Source organism: Alexandromys fortis, unplaced genomic scaffold (assembly GCF_014885135.2).
Source record: "Alexandromys fortis isolate MF-2015 unplaced genomic scaffold, M_Fortis_MF-2015_v1.1 scaffold_274, whole genome shotgun sequence".
NCBI lineage: Eukaryota > Metazoa > Chordata > Mammalia > Rodentia > Cricetidae > Alexandromys > Alexandromys fortis.
In genome coordinates, this window is record NW_026068142.1 from 195,262 (window position 1) to 214,501 (window position 19,240).

General features: G+C 43.9%; 1 protein-coding gene across 1 annotated transcript in view; it reads left to right on the forward strand.

The window, feature by feature from the left end:
* The window catches only part of Mttp (microsomal triglyceride transfer protein), a 37,614-nt gene extending 28,761 nt beyond the window's left edge, over positions 1 to 8,853 (forward strand). Inside the window, exons 16-18 of the mRNA XM_050126833.1 lie at positions 4,272 to 4,396; positions 7,033 to 7,203; positions 8,371 to 8,853. Coding sequence (XP_049982790.1) covers positions 4,272 to 4,396; positions 7,033 to 7,203; positions 8,371 to 8,545 — 471 coding nt within the window. The 3' untranslated portion in view covers positions 8,546 to 8,853. The remainder of the gene's footprint in view (positions 1 to 4,271; positions 4,397 to 7,032; positions 7,204 to 8,370) is intronic.
* The last annotated feature ends 10,387 nt before the right edge of the window (positions 8,854 to 19,240 follow it).

Consider the following 19,240-nt stretch of genomic DNA (forward strand, 5'->3'; position numbering starts at 1 on the left):
TGTAAATTCTAAGTAGACATAGAAAAAAAAACTAGTTTGGCTTTTATGATGTAATAAGCATTTGGAAGTAGGCAGTCCAGGGTTAACAAAGAAATCCTTGCCGGTAGTGGTGGCGCACGCCGGTAGGATTTGCTGAAGAAATCCTCAGGGACCAGAATCTGTGCACTTCAGCTCAGCCTGACTAACTCACTGTATAGCCCAGTCTGGTCTCAAACTCACAGAGATCCACCTGCCTCTGCCCTCTGAGTGCTGGGATCAAGTGCATGCGCCACCATGCCCAGCTTTCTACGGCCTTTAATCTCACCTTGTCACCTGTGACTGTGTATTGACCACACCCCATCTGCCACATCACCCAGTCCCCCAAGGAAGGAAGAGGAGGACATAGAACTAGACGGCTATCCAGACGCCCTGGTAGAACGTCACTGACCAAAGTCACCAGTGTCACGTAGCCATCTGTAGCTGCAAGGGAAGTCAGTTTTCACAGCGTTGTACTGGGTGGAGATGCACGTTGAAGAAAACCATGTTTCTCCCCGTGTGAATGAAGAGGAAAACTAGGGGTGCTGTTCATACTCTCCAACCCTCTAGTCATGCAAAGCAAACCCTCAGTGCCACAGACCCATAAAGGACAGAGAGTGACTATTCCAGGCTTGAGAGCCAAATGCTCTTGATGCACCTATACAGCCTTATGATTCCAGAGGAAAAACAGCCATCAGCAGGATAGTAAGCGAGGACAGCTGTGTTCCAAGAAAATTTTATTTACAACAACAGCCAGCGGAGCAGAATTTCCTGCAGGCTATAGTTTGTTAATCTCGGACTTAAATTTTCCTGTATGGCTTTCCTGTTCATTAAGATACTTCCCCCTAGGCGAGGTGTGGTCTGTGAGCGATTGCCCTTTCACTATTATACATAACCAGTATCTGTGTGTGGCAGGCTGAAGTCTTCGGCAAAGCTGAGGTTATTTCACAAATAAGCTGCCAAGGCCCCAGGCTCTGCAGAACACTCCAGCGATGCCAGTCTAGCTTGAGAAGCACATACCACTCCAGGTCAAGTGCTGACATTGAAGGAAACATTGGCAGCTGGCAGCCTGTCACAGCCACCAGGACAGATAGAATTACTCTCCCTCTTCCCCCCTCCCTCTTCTCCCTCTCCCTCTCTCTATCTCTCCCTCTCTGTGTCTGCTTTTCTGTGTTTATCTCTCCGTCTCTCTGTGTGTGTCTGTCTGTGTGTATATGTGTCTATTTGTCTCTGTCTCTTTCTACATATATGTCTGTCTTTCTGTCTCTGTGTCTCTCAGTGTGTCTGTCTGTCTGTCTCTGTCTCTTTGACTCTCTCTGTGTATGTCTACCTGTCTCTGTCTGTCTCCTCTCTCTCTCTCTCTCTCTCTCTCTCTCTCTCTCTCTCTCTCTCTCTCTCTCTCTCTCTCTCTCTCTCTCTGTGTGCCTGTTTCTGCCTATGTGTGTGTGTCTGTCTGTCTGTCTGTCTGTCTCTGTCTCACTGTCTCTCACTGGATTACATTTCACAGATGAGTGTCTGAGAACAAGGAACCTTGTTAGCCAGGAAATAACATATTTTCCTAAATAGAAGAAGCAATGAGATGAACTATCAAAATGTCAGTGTCTATTCTATAAGAAACACCTTGCAGGTCATAGTTAAAAAGCAAAGGGATCAACCCCAAATTCAAAATTCTGGCACCTTCTTCTTCTAGTCCATAGACAAAATGTTAAATAAATGTATTCTGGGCCAGTTGAGGATGTATGTTTATGCTCTGTATTCTTTGTAATGTTCCTCAGAACAGACTTTCTTACAATGAGAAACAGAGTTGTAACAATGTTTCCTCAGGACAGACTTTCTTACAATGAGAAACAGAGTTGTAACAATGTTTCCTCAGGACAGACTTTCTTAGAAACAAAGTTGTAACAATGTTTCCTCAGGACAGACTTTCTTAGAAACAAAGTTGTAACAATGTTTCCTCAGAACAGACTTTCTTTCAGTGAGATACAGAGTTGTAACAATGTTTCCTCAGCACAGACTTTCTTACAGTGAGACACAGAGTTGGAACTATGTGACTGCTGTGAAGAGCAGCTGCAAAGTCCAATCCTTAGACACCATCTGGGTGCAGCCTCTCGGCCACCATTTTCCTGTCAGTGAAGAAATAAAATGGCGCCAGTGTAGATCAGCATGCTGTTTAAGTGACTTCTCACATGTAAGCATACAGGTGCTCAAAATCTGTTAGTTCCACACATTTAATTATCTTAAAGAAACACTGCACTGTATGGTTGAGTCCCTTCCACAGAGGCGGGGGTGGGCATGTTGGTTTGCTCTCAGAAGCAGATTCGGTAGAATTCTATTTGCCTACATATAAGAGCTCTTCCTTTGCAGGGAAGAAAAGCAATCTTTGAGAAAGCCTAAGTGTTTCTCCAAACCATTTGCAGTGAAAATGCCCTTCTCACACAGGCATTTTGACTGCTAACTGTGAAATGCTCTTTTCTGTGGCCTGGATGCTTTCATGTCCAGCTAATGCACAGCCAGTGTGAAGGTCGGGATCTACCCCTTAGGGTCCTACTGGACTAGAAGGATTAACAGGTCTCCAGATTCCCAGTCAAGAAAGCATGCTGATGCAAGGCAAGGCATATTCCTGAGGCAGGGTGTAGGAGTTACTTGGCAACAGGCATGGGCATGGCTTGCAGCAGATGTCTGGTGTCATCCATGGTTTTCAGAGATTTAAGTACACATTCGGGGATGATTGTTGAGTTTTACAGGACAAGTTGTGGTTCTTTATATTTGTCACAGAGGATGACATAGCTCCTGTATCGTTGGGCAGCCACACTTTTGTCCTGGAGTAAATATAGCTTTAAGCATCCTTAGGGATGTCACCTCAAGTGCCCCAACCCTGGTACAGAGCACTCAGGAGTGTCCTTCAGAACGAAAGCATTTTCATATCAAGGTCAAACTTTCTTATTCCACTTGGGTGTGAGCCAGTTCTCTGAGGTTTCCTGCCGTGTTTGGTATTTCTGTTTGTTTGTAGTTCAGTGCGAACAGCGCAGCCCTTTCTCAAAAGTGCAGTCATGACATTTGGTACCTGGCAAATGCATGACTTTTCTGGTCTGCTCATGGCAGCTACACAAAGAAGTTAGTCACGCTCTTAGCTGCCAGGAACTCTTCGCATCTCTGGAGGAATACCAGAGTGAAGGATACAGAGCCGCCTTCCCAGAATTCTGCTCAGATTCAGCCCTGCCTCAGAGCCTCTGGTTTCAGTCTTGCACAAAGCATCTTCAGCCAGCACCACCCCACTTAATGTGCATGAAAAGCATGGGAGTTGCAGTCTAAAAACAGCAAACAACACAAAGCAGTGGCCTCCAGACAGTAGGAAGACCATCTGGGTGGGCTTTCTTTTTCAGTGGCCATCATGCCTTTGGGAAATATAATGGAATTTGGGCTTGGCTTGACCACTGTTTGGAGTCACTTCTGATGTCAAACACCTGGGCACAGAAGCTTAGTTCAGTTGCCTTCCCTTCCTGTTCTAGCTCGGCCCAGGCAGTTCTGGAAACTTGGATACTGTACTGGGCATTTTCATACTGCAGTTTTGTTTGCCAGAAGATGTCGTTGCCTGTGTTTGCCCCAGCATAAAACCCAGAGATGTACTTAAGGATGTGAAAAGATCCTTTGTCCAATCTTCATATTTTCAAAAAAAAAAAAAAAAAGGCTACGGCTGGGCTTTTGTTGGAAATACCTTCATCCTCCTGGTCCAGTGGTTCTCAAATTCAGTTGTGTCAGAATCCCGTGAAGGCATATGAGAAGGAGGTTGCTGGGCGCCACCTTCAGAGTTCCTAAATCAGAAGTGTGGGTACCTGAGAAATTGCATGTTGAAACTATTGCTAGAGAGTGCTGACTCTCTGCCGGAAGCCACACGTTGGAAATGAATTTCCCCTCCCAAAGAGAGGCAAGGATTGAAGGGAACAGCCTTCTCAATTGATACTCCGATCCTCTACTATTTTCATTGATTTATTTAGCAAATGGGCAATGCCTTCTTTTGGGGACCAAGATTAGGATAACATATTTCCAAGTCTTCTTCTCTGGGGGAATGATTTGGTGGCAGAACCCTGGCCCAGTAGGTGAGAGGCCCTGCGCTTGCACTGAAACAAACAAGTGAGCATCGCTCTAAAAGCCCCCACAGCCTCACAGGCTGAGTGTCCACCGCACATCAGGAAGTCGGTGTGTATCTATAGCGGCATTAGCTAATCTCTGCTTATTGCTGTATTTTCTGCTTCTAGGATATTCAGCTACAGTCTGGACTAAAGGCTAATATGGAGATCCAGGGTGGTCTGGCTATTGATATTTCAGGCTCAATGGAATTCAGTCTGTGGTATCGTGAGTCCAAAACCCGGGTGAAAAATCGGTAAGCACAACGCAGAGAAATGCAGGGCTGTGTCTGGGGTGGTGCCTAGCCGTGTCCGAATCTGTGCTCTTTGTTTGTGGTTGTAGCTGTAGGGTTGGAAATGATTGTGGAAATTCATTACATTGATAGCATCTTAGAAACAGGTCTGTAGGAACACTGAGGGTTTTAATGCTCTTGAAGACCTCCACAGACAACGCACGTCTGGATGAGAGCTAATTCATATTTTACTTTAGTAGCTGGCAGTTGTCTTCCTCGGGGTCTCTATTGCTGTAATAAAACACTATGACCAGAAACAAGTTGGGAAGGAAAGGGTTTACTGCATCTTGTAGTTCGTCCTCAAGGGAAGGAGCTCACAGCAGGAACGGAGGGCAAAGGGCAATAGGAGTGCTCACCTACAAGGGGCTGGCCCCTCCCACATCAATTGCTAATTAAGAAAACGCCCTGCAGGCTTGCCCGCATTGAGACTCGCTCTTCCCAGGTAACTCTAACTTGGGTTAAACTGACCTCAAACTGGGCAGCACGGTTGATTCCTTCTCAGCTTGATGAACAAACACATTACTGCTAAACCATAACCTTCCCTTTCTTGTTCATCCCCCAAGATCTCATATTAATATTACAATATAAAGCATAAGTAAATTTAAAGCTTATCTCTGTTGTTGGCATTAGAATCTCTCTTCATTTACTAATTCCCCTGGGTTAAATAAAATGATAATCTCGTTTGTTAACCAAATTTAAACCTTTTGTGAGTGAAAATAAGAAATACAAGGAAGGACAGGACTGCTCCTCAGTGTGGTGGAAGAGAAAGTGTATTGTAGACAAAAGAGAGAGCGTTGCCAGAGGCAGGGACATCGAGGGGAGTACAGAACAGAACGCAGGGACCCTGATCTGGCCCAGAGAGGAGAGCTGGGAGGGGAGGGGCGGCCAGGAGAGTAAAGCGTGGATGAAAGGGACCCAGTAACAGAAATGTCCAGGTTATAAGGAAGGGCAGCTCGGGGAGGGCAGCCCAGCCCCTGGGCTGGATAAGTTTAGGGTAGGGGGCAGTGTATGCCAGCCTTACCCTGTCACAGGGACTGAAGGATGCTGAGAGAACCTTGTGGCCAGGTTTTGATATGTTAAATAGGCACCTCAGTTAGCCATTTGTCCCAGGTTTGAGGCCTAACATTTTTGGTGTATATATTCATTGTGTGTAAGCATGCTTTCAAATAAGTATACATTGTTTATTATTTCACCCGCCCCTTCTTCCAGTGTCCTTATTGTCACTGTCCCATCATCTGTCTTTCATTTGCACATTCATCTACATAAATAATACCCCTTAAACATGAGTATAAGGCAGGAAAAGATTCTGCTTAATGACTAAGGGTTAGAACAATCCTTTGGCCTGTTTTATACTGAGAACAACAGAAATTCTTTTAGAATTTGGCAGACAAAAATTAGAATCTCTCTTTTTTTTAAATGCGTGGACATGTAAATTTGATTTCACTGTGAGCATAATTTCTCACCAGTTAGTGGAAGTTTATAGTTGCTTAAAGTGCTAGTTTTGATTTTTGGATTTTAAGTTTGGTTTATTAACTTACTTATTTTTAAACTTCTTCATTGTCATCCAAGCCATATGTCCCAGTCGTCAGCCTGTCTGGCTTGCTCTCAGTGACCCCTGCTAACCCCATTTTATTTGCCTATATACATATCCCAATTCAAGAATGGCTGTCACACAGCACTCTCTCAGGTATCCTGGCAACCATATAGGTGCCTCTAGGGAACCTCTGAGAAGAAATGAAATGGAACGGAAATAGCTAACGTGAAGCAACAGAGATAGTTAACAAGAAAATTATCATACATGTCACTTGTCTTCTTGATGTGTTCATGCTTCTCTTTCAGAAAATGTGGGTGTTTCTGGGACTGAGAGAGGACTAGGTCTCATGTGTGATGTGGGAGTGTCATATATCAATCTGTTGATTTCATTGGTTGAGCAATAAACCAACTGCTTGGCCTCATAGCTTAGAACATAGATGGGAGGAGAAAACAATGCTGGGCCGAAGAGGAAGTGAGGTCAGACTCTGCTCTGCTCCGAGAGAGACCCGGCAGCTCTGCTCTCTGGAGCAGAGACACCAGGATGGACGGAGGCTAGACTCTTCCCAGTAAGCGCACTTTGGGGTGCTTACACACATCATTAGAAATGGGCTAGTCCAGGTGCGAGAATTAGCCTGTAAGGGCTAGAGTTCATGGGCCAAGCAGTTCTTAAATGAACACAGTTTGTGTGTTGTTATTTCGGGCATGAGCTAGCCAAGCGGCTGGGGTGTTGGGGATGCAGCCCCGCCGCTCCTATTTCAACACATGTGTGTTTCATCTTGGTCCTTGGCGCACACTTCCCAAACAGCATTATATGTGATATGCACTTAGCTCCAACTTCCAGAATTTGAGGCAGGGGATGCCCAGGGAAAGAGCAACCCTTCTGTGGCCGGTCTCTGGCACCACCGTGTCCTGGTTCCAATAAAGCTTTATGCGTACTGAGGTCACCTCTCCATTGCTAAGTGTTTCCTCCCAGTCTACCAGTGCCGTGAGTGGAGACTGGGGGGGGGGGGGGATGTTCTGTTAACTCAGTGAATGTGACAATGAGAGGTGTTTTTCAAAACTTCCAGGGTGGCAGTGGTCATAACCAGCGACGTCACAGTGGACTCTTCTTTTGTGAAAGCTGGCCTGGAGAGCAGGGCAGAGACAGAGGCGGGCCTGGAGTTCATCTCCACGGTGCAGTTCTCGCAGTATCCGTTCCTGGTCTGCATGCAGATGGACAGGGCTGAAGCTCCGTTCAGGTAAGCGAATGTTTGCGGAATTAAATCCTACCTAACCTAAAAATAACTTTTTAAGGAAACAAAGGGACTTGGTTTACTGTAGGAGTTACCACATTAGTTTCAAAAAGAAAAATAATAATAACACATGTGCAATTTCTGTCTGGTGTCTTCACATTTGCTTCCTGAACAAAGTACATCTGGCCATCCATTTCTCATGACCCAGGAGAACCACAGTTATCTGTACAACTGATATCTGTACAAACACCTGACCTTGTTTATGTTTGGACCCGGTCTTGAGAATTCGGCCTTCTGAATTTAGAAAACGTGTGTCCCAAAGCCTAGGTCCTTAAAATCCTTTTGTACAATTCCCCATGTATCTACACCAGACCTCTTCCATCCTGGCCCAACTTCCCTTAACACCATGTCCTTGGGTCTAGTTGCCAGTCTTTGTAGCAGAGCTATCCTGTGGAGCTAGGATGATTTGAGTCTAGGTAACACCCAACTCCTCCATAGTAGTTTATAAATGTTTCCTAGAACTTATGCCATAAGGAATCATTTGTACATTTAAAATAGCAAGTCACAATTTATATCGTCTTTTATGATAACCAGGCCAACGTTAAGTACCTTATTTTACCGGTATTTCATGATCCATATTTAAAAAAAAGCATCAATAATTCAAGAACAAGTACCAGGAAGTCACATTTTCCTAGAACAAGCAATAGTGGCTTACACTCAGAACATTAACTTCTGTTTATGTCTGGAATAATTCCCCATAAAAGCATGCAGTGACCATAAGCCCAGCCATGTGACTAGCTAGCCTGGTTCTCCATTTTGCTTGGGCCATATTGCTGGGACTAGCTCCCTCTCAACATTCTACTCTTACATCCTGTTGGATGCTCCGAAGGGGAGTGCTCTTGGGGTGGGGCTTCTGGAATGAGTGGTGAGAGGCAGCAAGGCCTGTGCGGTTCAACAGCATCCCAGGAATTCACAGTGTGGCAGGACCTCCAGCTTCCAGCCCGTCCAAGTGTGCTTACGGGTACCAGAAGAGAGGAGAAGAAACAATGGGATCGTGCTGCAGGGCAGCACCTGCAGCTCCTCGGCAGTTTTCAGAGCAGGGCAGAAGCACCTGGGACCAGTGAGGGTGGCTCGACTGTTTGTAACTCCGCCCTCCCTCTTCTTGTTACGCAGGAAATTTGAGACAAAGTACGAAAGGCTGTCCACGGGCAGAGGCTACGTCTCTCGAAGAAGAAAAGAAAGCCTGGTGGCGGGATGTGAACTGCCGCTCCATCAGGAGAACTCCGAGATGTGCAACGCGGTGTTCCCCCCTCAGCCAGAGAGCGCTAGCTCGGGCGGATGGTTTTGAACCATTTCTTTGCGAGCTATGTGCTTGGATGTGCCTAATCTTCGCTCCCCGAGAGCACGGTGTTTACATGTGTACCTGTATTTAAGATGTTTGTGAAGAGCCATGGAGAACTTCAATGAATTAAACTTCAGCCTGTTCAGGAGATGCCCCAGTGTCACCCTGAGTCACCATGTGACACTTGCGACAACATGCCTACGTTTTGTTCTTTGCAAAAGTCCTAACGAGTACAGTGAATCTAGTTTTGTTTTAAGAAGAAGCTAGTGTCTGTATAAACAAAGAAAAAAAAAAAAACAACCCCAAACCATAAAGGCTTAGGCAAATGTGAATTTGATCCAACCACTTTCAGCCAGAGTGAGCCCTTGACAGAACCTTAAGCTTGCCTTCTAAGAAGCCCATTGCCTAAGCAGGGCAGGAGTGGAGGGACCCCAAGCAAGCCATTTTTCTCCCTTTTTTCTTTTTCTTCTTCCTCTCTCTTTTTTTTTTCTTGGTTTTTTTTTTCCCAAAGGTTCAGAGAGAGGGTGGAGATAAGACTTAAAATCTTTGTTAGCCAGTCTCAAGAATTACTATTTATGTTATATGTTAGTTTTATAAGCCTAAAAGTGACAGGATTAAAGCATACTGTAACATGTCCCTGCTAGCCCTGCAGGGAGACCACTTGGAAATCTCTCTCCCTAATTTTGGAATTATCATACAGGAATAAAAACAATTGAGTCTCAGAGCATCCGTAGTTTTTCTCAGGATGTGTCTTTTGGATGCTGTAGCCTGGTACACAGATGTGTCTTTGGAGAGCACACCCTGTAGGCCCCACTTTCTACCTCAATTGTTTGGTGGTAGAAGCTCCATCTCTTTGACTACAGTTTGTACAGAGATTGGAAGGATTGTTCCTCCCAGAAAGTGATGGATTTGTAGTTCAAAACTATGACACTGAATAACGACTTTGTGTGCATTAAAGGGCCACACCAAACATTTGAACATATTTATTAATAAGGAAGATATGTTTATTGCAATACCCCCCAAATAGTCAGGCGCTCATTTGTCTAGCAAACATATGCATAACATGGAAGTTTAGCTGCAGTAGAAAATGAAGTGTGATGATGAAATAAATGTATGTAATTTACTGAACTCCTCTTGTCCCGTGTTGCTTGAATCCATGGTTCTTTGTGATCTAGCTACTTATGAGCCCAGGGACGGATGCACCGAGCTAAGCCTCTGCAGCAAGGCACACATCCCGAGTCTCTATCACTTGGGTAGTCAGCTCTCTGAAGGACAGAGCACCAGTTTGTCAGGACAGAGCAGTTTGTCAGTAGCTTTTCTAGACACCAATAACAAGCTTTCTTAGAGAGAACTCAGGAATAAAATTCTGTTTACAATACATTCAAAAAATCCCCAGGAATAAACCTACCGAAGGAGTTAACAAATCTCAGTAATGAAAACTTAAAGACACTAAAAGGAAATTAAAGGAGATGGTAGCAGTTGAAAAAACCTCCCGTGCTCACGGTTTGGCAGAATTAATATCATGGAATGGCTACATCAAGGAGAGAAAGCTACCATGTGCCTCCACCAAAATTCCCGCGTCCTTCTTCACAAAAGCAGAAAAAAATAACTCAAAAGTTCCTAAGGGAGCACAAAAGACCTGGAATAGCAAACGCAATGCTGTGCCGAAAGAGAAATGCCGGAGGCACAGCAGTGCCTGACCTCAAATTAACTGTGAAGCCTTTGTAACAAGACCAGCTCGATATTAACACAAAACAACTGCGGGATAGAATAGAGGGCCCAGAAATAAACCCACATAGCCAGCCATAGCCACCTAACTTTTGACAAAGGGGTATTAGGCGCACAGATTAGAAAAAAAAGACAGCTTGTTGAACACTTGCTGCTGACACAGAATGAAACCGGATCCTTACTTTTCACTTTGTCCATGTGCCTCCCTCCCTATTCTCCAAAATGGGTCAAAGACCTCCGTGTAAGACTTGGGGCTTTGAAACCATTAGAGAAGAATTTGACAAAATATCTCAAGACACACATAGGCAGAACTTTCTGTAAAGAAACTCTTAAGAGAACCGAAATAATTCTAAGATTTGATAAATAGAATTGCGTAAAATTAAAGGGGTTCTGAACACCAAATGAAGCAATCAGCAAAACAGGAAAAAAAAAAAAAACTCCCACAGAATAGGAGACTCTCTTTGCCACCTCCACATCAGACAAGACAGTGATGACCCGCATCTCTAAAGGCTTTTGCTGGGTTTGAAGACACAGTGCCTCCTAATGACTCATGTCTGAGCGCTTGGCTCCTGGCTGGTGGTGCTGATTTGGAGAAGGAGTTGTGGAAGTTTTAGGAAGTTGAGCCTCACTGGAGAAAGTAGGGCACAGACAGTAAGGCCTTGGGGTTTCATAGCCCAGACACACTTCCTGTCCCCTGCTTCCTGACTGCAGACCCAACGTACTTCGCATTCCTGCCGCCACGCCTTCTCCACCGTGATGGTCTGCGTCCCCTCAAATCATGAGTCAAACGATCCCTCCCTGACCTGACTTTGCCAGGGACTTGGTCATAGCAATAAAAATAGTGCGCAGTGCAACCTGCAAAAATTAAGCACCCCAAGCCCCAAAGAATGTGATCAGGAAACCGACAGCTGAACTGACAGCTCTCAAAAAAAAAAAAAAAAAAAAAAAAATGAAGAATGCTGGTAAGGACTTGGAAAAGTCTTTAGCCATCGGGGAAATGCAAATTAAAACCACATCAAGATTCTACCTCATTCCAGTCAAATTGGCTAAGGTCCAGAAAACAATTCCCAGTTGCTGGCGATGGTGTGGAGAAAGAACAGCAGTTACTATTCATTGCGTGTGGGGATGTAAACTGACAGAGTCTATAAAAATCATCATGCTTGTTCCTTAAAAACAACAACCAGGGCTACCGTATGATCCAGATAGGATGCTCTTAGGTATTTCTTCAAAGGATGCTAAGTCAGGGGACCACAGAGAAACTACACGTTCCTAATAACCAAGATCTGGAACTGGCTTGTTGCCCGCCAGCCATGAACTGGTGCATATTGTACTTATACACGGTGGACCTTCATCCAGCTCTAGGGAAGAACACGGTCCTGGTGTTTGCAGGAAAATGGATAGAACTGAGGTCATCGTGTTAAGTGATATAAGACAGACTCACCAAGACAAATACTGCATTTTCATTTTCATATATTGCCTAGATTTCCAACACTTCAGTGTGTGTGTGTGTGTGTGTGTGTGTGCAAGTGTGTCTATGTGTGTGTGTGTGTGTGTATGCATATAACATTAAAGTAGAAATGGGGCAATGAAAGGAAATGGATAGGTAAAAAGAGAGGAAGACAACAGAGGGTAACCATATATGTGACATTAAAGCAGAAAGGAGAAAGGGTGGTAAGGGACCAGCAAGGCAGGGGAGTGTACGTGTGTGTGTATGTGTGTGTGTGTGTGTATACATATGAAAATGTAACAATGAAGTCCAAGACTTTGTGTACCAATTTTGAAAACATTGAAAGCTAGTAAAAACTTATTTGAATCTCTAACACTTTTATAACCATGGAAATGGAGCCTCATGTGTTGTTCCTGCAGAGGACCTGGGTTCAGTTCCCACCACCTCCATGGTGATTCACGACCGTCTGTAACTCCAGTTCCAGGTCAGACTGTGGAGAATAAGTGACTATTGAATACTCTGCTATAAACATGACATCTACAGGGGACTTGAGTTTTGTGCATGGTGATAGATATGGATCTATTTTCATTCTTCTTCATCTTGATATTCAGTTATGCCAGTACCATTTGTTAAATATGCTTTCTTTTTTCCATTTTATATTTTTGGGATTTTTTTTGTCAAAAATCAGGTGTTCAAGTGTGTGGATTAATATCTGGGTCATTGATTCAGTTCCATTGGTCCTCCTGTCTGTTTTTATGCCAATAGCAGGCTGTTTTCAGTACTGCAGCTCTGTAGTAGAATCTGAAGTCAGGGATTGTGATGCCTCCAGAAATTCTTTTATTGTACAGAATTGTTTTGGCTATCCTGGGTTTTTTTTGCTTTCCATATAAACTTGAGTACCATTCTTTCGAGGTCTGTGAAGAATTTTGCTGGGATCCTGATGGACATTGCATTGAATCTGTAGATTGCTTTTGGTAAGATTGCCATTTTTACTATGTTAATTTCTACCTACCCAAGAGCTTGGGAGATCTTTCCATTTTCTGGTGTCTTCTTCAATTTCTTTCTTCAAAGATTTAAAGTTCATGTCATACAAGCCTTCCACTTGTTTGGTTAGAGTTACTCTGAGATATTTTATGCTATTTGTGGCTATTGTGAAGGCTGATCTTTCTCTGATTTCTTTCTCAGTCCATTTAGCATCTGTGTACAGGAGGGCTACTGATTTTTTTGAGTTAGTCTTGTATCCTGCTACATTACTGAAGGTGTTTATGAGTTGTAGAAGTTCCTTGGTAGAATTTTTGAGGTCACTTATGTAAACTATCATATCATCAGCAAATAGTGAAACTTTGTAACCCCTTGATACCCTTTTGTTGTCTTATTGCTTTAGATAGGACCTCAAGAACTATATTGAATAGATATGGAGAGAGTGGACAGCCTTGTCTTGTTCCTGATTTCAGTGGAATCGCTGGGAGTTTCTCTCCATTTAGTTTGTTGTTGGCTGTTGGCTTGCCTTGATTATGTTTAGGTATGTTCCTTGTATGCCTGCTCTCTCCAAGACCTTTATCGTGAATATGTTGTATTTTGTTGAAAGCTTTTTAAGCATCTAATGAGATGATGATGTGGTTTTTATTTTTCAGTTTGTTTTTATGGTGGATTATGTTGACAGATTTTCATATGTTGAACCATCCCTGTATCTCTGGAATGAAGCTGACTTGATCATGGTGGATGATGGTTTTGATTTGCCAGTATTTTATTTAGTAGTTTTGTATCAATATTCATGAGTGAGATTGGTCTGTAATTCTCTTTCTTAGTAATGTGTTTCTGTGGTTTGGGTATCAGGGTAATTGTAGTCTCATAAAAAGAGTTTGGCAATGTTCCTTCTGTTTCTATAGTGTGGAAAAATTTGAGGAGTATTGGTATTAGTTCTTCTTTGAAAATCTTGTAGAATTCTGAGCTGAAACCATCTAGTCCCGGGCCATTTTTGGTTGGGAGACTTTTGATGACTGTTTCTATTTCTTCAGCAGTTATAGGTCTGTTTAATTTACTTATCTGGTCTTGATTTAATTTTGGTAAGTGACATTTATCCAGAAAGTTGTCCATTTCCTTTAAGTTTTCCAATTTTGTGGAGTACAGGTTTTTGAAATATGACCCGATGATTCTCTGTATTTCCTCCATGTCTGTTGTTGTGTCCCCCTTTTCATTTCTGATTTTGTTAATTTGGATATTCTCTCTCTGCCTTTTGGTTAGTTTGGACAAAGATTTGTCTATTTTGTTGATTTTCTCAAAGAACCAACTCTTTGTCTCATTGATTCTTTGTATTATTTTCTTTGTTTCTATTTTGTTGATTTCACCTCTCAATTTGATTATTTTGTGCCATCTAGTTCTCTTGGGTGAGTTTGCTTCTTTTTGTTCTAAAGTTTTCAAATGTTCTCTTAACTCACTAGTGTGGGATTTTTCCAGTTTCTTTATATAGTCCCTAAATATTTATTTTTAAATACACACTAGTGTGTGTGTGTGTGTGTGCGCGCACGCGCGCGCGCACGCTCGCGCATATTATATCCATGTGTAAATGCAGGTGCCCTTGGAGTCCAGAAGTCACTTTCAAATCCTCTGGAGCTGTATTACAGGAGGCTGTGAGCAGCCCAATGTGGGTGCTGAGAACTCAGCTTGAGTCCTCTGCAAGAGCAATAGGCACTCACAGCCACCGATCCAGCTCCCTAGTCACTAGAAGTTTGTTTTTCTTATGTAAATATTTCCTCAAGTGAAAGGTCAGCTTCTCAGGCTAGAGCCATGCACATCGTCTGCAATGTCCTCTGTGCAGCAGATGGTCTATGCTCACCAACTGCCATGCAAGCCCCTGTGGCGTCCATGACATCCCCAGCACGATCAATCTGCTCTCCAGGTCTCTAAGGGTTTTTCAGGAGGACAGGCCCCTGTCACAGCCTCCATAACTGAGCTGTTTTTAGCTCTCACAGCACAGTGCTCCCAGACTACCCTTGTAAGAACAAAAATAACTAAGGACCAGAAAGCAAAGGTTAGCTCTGGAGACGCAGTCCAGTTCACCGAGTGCCTGCATGTGCGAAGGTCTGGGTCTGATCCTCAGCACAATATAAACTGGATGGTATGGCCCATAAATGTACTCGCAGCACACAGGAGCTAGAGACAGAAAGATTCAGGTTATCCTGTTACACGGCAAGATCAAGACCAGCCTGGGCTATAGAAGACTCTACCTTAAGGAAACAAAAGAAAAAAAAAATATATATATATATATATATATATAAACTAGGTTAACTTTCTGTGAAAATAAAGGAAAATTAGCATTTCTTAAGCACTAACCTTTAAAAAAAATGTTTTCACAAATCCCTAGCATTTACTTTCCCCAACTTACAAAACACCATGGGGGACAATAGTACACTATAGAGAAATAACTTACTAGTCGGAACGCAGCAGCTCTCTTACTGCTTTCTCAGAAGGTGGCCACCCACAGTGACCAGGGCCCAGTAGTCCTAACACATGTAGCTCCCTAACACAGGCTGCTTCTTGCCAGTCGCTCCATCTCAGCAACAGGCAGAACGTTAGCATTTGTGCTGCACGCAGGTGCTCACGTTATCCGTATGGGGATCAAGCTGGGGAGCCCCAGCTTAAAGGAGACCCTTGGACTCACAAGACAGCCTTATCTGATGTTTGTACCCCATGGTGGTGGGGAGAACAGTTGTGAAAGTAAGAGCTTTTGCCTTCTGGGCTAGAATGGACCTTTCCCCCAAACACCAGCTATTGGAGAAGATTATTTTAAGGTGTGTGACTTTTGTTTTTGCTGCATTTGCTTAACTTTGTGAAGCTGTGATTCTTGGCCTGTCTAAAACACCTGAGGGTCCTAATAAAGAACTGAATGGCCAACAGAGAGACAGGAGCAAGGATAGGCGGGGCTGGCAGGCAGAGGGTATAACTAGAAGGAGAACCGAGGAAGAGAGGAGCAACGAAAGATGTGGAGGAGGACAACAGAGGCCAGCCACCCGGCCACCCGGCCACACGGCCAGCCACAGAGAAAGAGTGAAAGTAAGATATACAGAAGTAAGAAAGGGTAAAAGACCAGAGGCAAAAGGTAGTCTGGATAATTTAAATTAGGAAAGCTGGCAAGAAACAAGCCAAGCTAAGGCCAGGCATTCATAACTAAGAATAAGCCTCAGACTGTGATTTATTTGGGAGCTGGGTAGTGGCCCCTCACCCCCCAAAAAAGCCCAAAGTGTGAAACATCACACACCAGCCAGGGATGGCATCCTCCCACCCTCAAGGTGCTTTGAAAAACTGAGTGCTAGGATAGAGGCTTCTAACTGAGTGATTTATGGGATGGCTTGCCATTAAAGTGTAACGTTTCTCTAAAAACTGATACCTTGCTTGTGTTGAGGATGGCCAAGAGCTGTCTTAAAATCCCTTGTGACAAAAATTTTCAGGCTGTTCATGCCTTTTAGTCAGTAATTCCACTTCTGGGATTTTGTGCCATGGACATTAGCGGAGATGCTTGCCAAGAGGTATGCTTCAAGATGCTCAGTGCAGCACTTACCTGCACAGCCTCAAACCACACATCACATTAAAGACACGCTAGTGTGCCACGCTTAAACACACCCTGGGGGAGTCATGTGAAGAAAAAGTCACTCCAGGGGCTGAGGAAATGCCCCAGTGTGCGAGAGCACACACTAGGCAAGCAAGACCCGAGTTCACATCCCCAGCACAAGGATAAAACCCGGGCATGGCCACTCTCACTTACACTCTTAGCACTGAAGGATGGAGGCCGGCAGATTGCGGGAGCTCCCTGGCTAGCCAGTCTGGCTGAAACAGAGCTTCATGTCCAGTGAGAGGTCCTGCCTCCAAAACAAAGTGGGGCGTGATAGATGACATTTAATACTGTTCTTCTTTAATAATAATTAGTTCATAACGCCTCTGACCTCCACAAGTATGTACATGGGTGCGTGTACTTTCACACCCACATGCATGCAACACACATATGATTATCCACCAAGAAACTTATAAAGAGGTAGGCTTTTAATATTATGAAGCAAAAAAGAAGACTGCAAATTTGCATGTAGTAAAGTATCAAACGCACCTCAGAATATTTAAAATTTTCTAAATTTCCTTCATTGAATTTGCATTACATGCCCAAATAAAAGAAGTTCTATTTCTTGATGGATTGAATATCTCTAAACAATCTGTGTAGCGGTGGATTTGAATCTTCCAAAGACAGAAGTAATAAAATAGAGGCATATTATAGCAGTTGATATTTATTTTTTTAATCATATTTGTTTATAGTGAGTGGTGTGTGTATGTGTGTGTATGTGGACTTCAGTGCTACAGTGTGCATGCATGCCATACCCTATATTTACTATAGTGTATGTGAGTGTGTGTGTATAGACTTCAGATCTACTGCATGCATGCATGGCATACTCTATAATTGTCTATAGTGTGTGTGTGTGAGAGAGAGAGTGTGTGTGTCGTGGACCTACAGCATGCATGCATGCCATACTCTGATGTCCATGACTATGCTAACTTTACAGCAGAGATGTGGACTTAGGGAATAAAAGGGATTAATAGGAAAGATAGAAATGAACTTCACACCCAGGTGTTTCTGTCTTGAATACATCCACTCTTACTTTCTAAAGCCTAGAAGCCTTCCAGAAACATTGTCTGTGAGGGACACTCTGTGGGTTAAGCTGTAGCGTTAAAAAAAAAAAAAAAAAAAAAAAAAAAGTTACTTTTTCCACACCACTTCTGTTGGGTAGTTTCTGTCTCGGAATGTTGAGTATGTTCCTTGTCTGCACTGTTCCCCATTGCCCTGTTCTGTGAACAACTAAACAGCCCTTCACTCCCAGCCCTTTGCAATGCCTTTATCTTCCCAGTCCTGTCCAGGCCCAGTGCTCCCGTCCCCCGCTAGTCCTGGGCTAGGCGGCTGACATGGCTCTCTTTTTGGTGGCTGTTGGCCAGTTTCCTTTCAGTCTCCATGCCTTTGGCAAGGCTTGGACTGAACAGCTTTATAAGCATTCTCGTCATAGTTAGAGGCTTCCCGAAAACTTAACATCTCTCAAGAAGCAGAGTGCCTGGCGTAGCTGTCATAGGCGTCCATTTTTCCTCCAAAGGAAGGTAATTCCCTCTACACTTGATGGACAACTGTAATGAATGCCTTTCCTGACTCCAAAGCATCGCCCAACACAAACACCTATCCCATTATCGATTCCCCTCATTCTAGATTCGTTTTTCTAGAATGTTTGTCTGAGCCTAAACTCCCCTAAGGACTCATTTTAGAGCCCGTTCCCTAAAAGCATGTTTGAAGACAGCCCTTCGTGATAACGAGGGTGTGAAACTCAACAGCCATCTCCTGTTTGGCAAACATCTCCTAGAGGTGGTGGTTGCATTCCTAGCTACCACATCTTGGTTTTAGTTACCTGTTGATGGAGATGGTGAAAATGATGTCGTATCCATATCTGAGCGAGGCCTTAAGCAGCTGGCAACATCTGCTTCCTGCCTCCTGGAATTCTCGGTTAACGGAACATAGCCAGGATGTTTTGAAGATGTCCGAGCAGGGAGGCTCCCAAGAGGATGCGAAGTCGTTTGGTCTGTGGCTCAGCAGAGCTCTGAGCTAAAGGCAGCAACTCACAAATCTGTAAGAGAACACTAGGAGAGAGTGCTCTCTGGTCGCTGTCTGCCAAGCCCAGCTTCACCTGCAGATGTGTGAGCCACACACATGATTCCTGTTTGAATTTGCTACAACAGTGTTCAGCAAAGCATAACCAGGAGAATGGGCATACTCTGTTCTAAAGCTATAGTGTTTACAATATTGCATGCCTCAGATCTTCAATAATTGGGGCCTTGTCAGGTAAACAAATTCTTCATCAAAATGACAGGAAATTTGTTGGAATCCAGCAAGCTGGGGCGCAGAGGAGGTCAAAGGAGAGACTGAGTCCATTATTAAGGACCATGGCTGGATTCAAATGAACAAAAAAAATCAGTGAAAATTACCTCCTAGCAGAAGAGGCGTGGAACTGTTTTTAGAGCAAGAGCGCCAGTAGTTCACGGTTAAGGTGTTTGCTGACTGCAGCTGTCTGCCTGTTTAGGGCCACCTAGTGAAGGCGGGAATGATGGGCCGCTTAACAAAAAAGGAATCTCACACTAGCTCAGAACTAAGAAAAGAGATCGGTGTTTATTAAGGGTTAGACTTACAAAGTCAGGATGTTCTGCTAGGACGATGGACGAAGATCAGATCCAAAGCAAACCGAACAGCCAAAATGGGGGCCCCAGGGGCAAGCAGAAAGAGGAAGGAAGGGGCGGGATGCGCTTCCGCATCCAGGTAAATAGTCCATGAGGCCACGCCCCAGTAGGCGGGTAGGTATTAGCACACACACACACACACACACACACACACACACACACAGTCCCTGAGCCTGGGAATTTTAGGACTACGTGGTTAGTCTATAATGGAGACTAGCATGCTGGTTAGTTTTGGTCCGTTTGACTCAAATTCTGCTTGTCTGAGAAGAGCA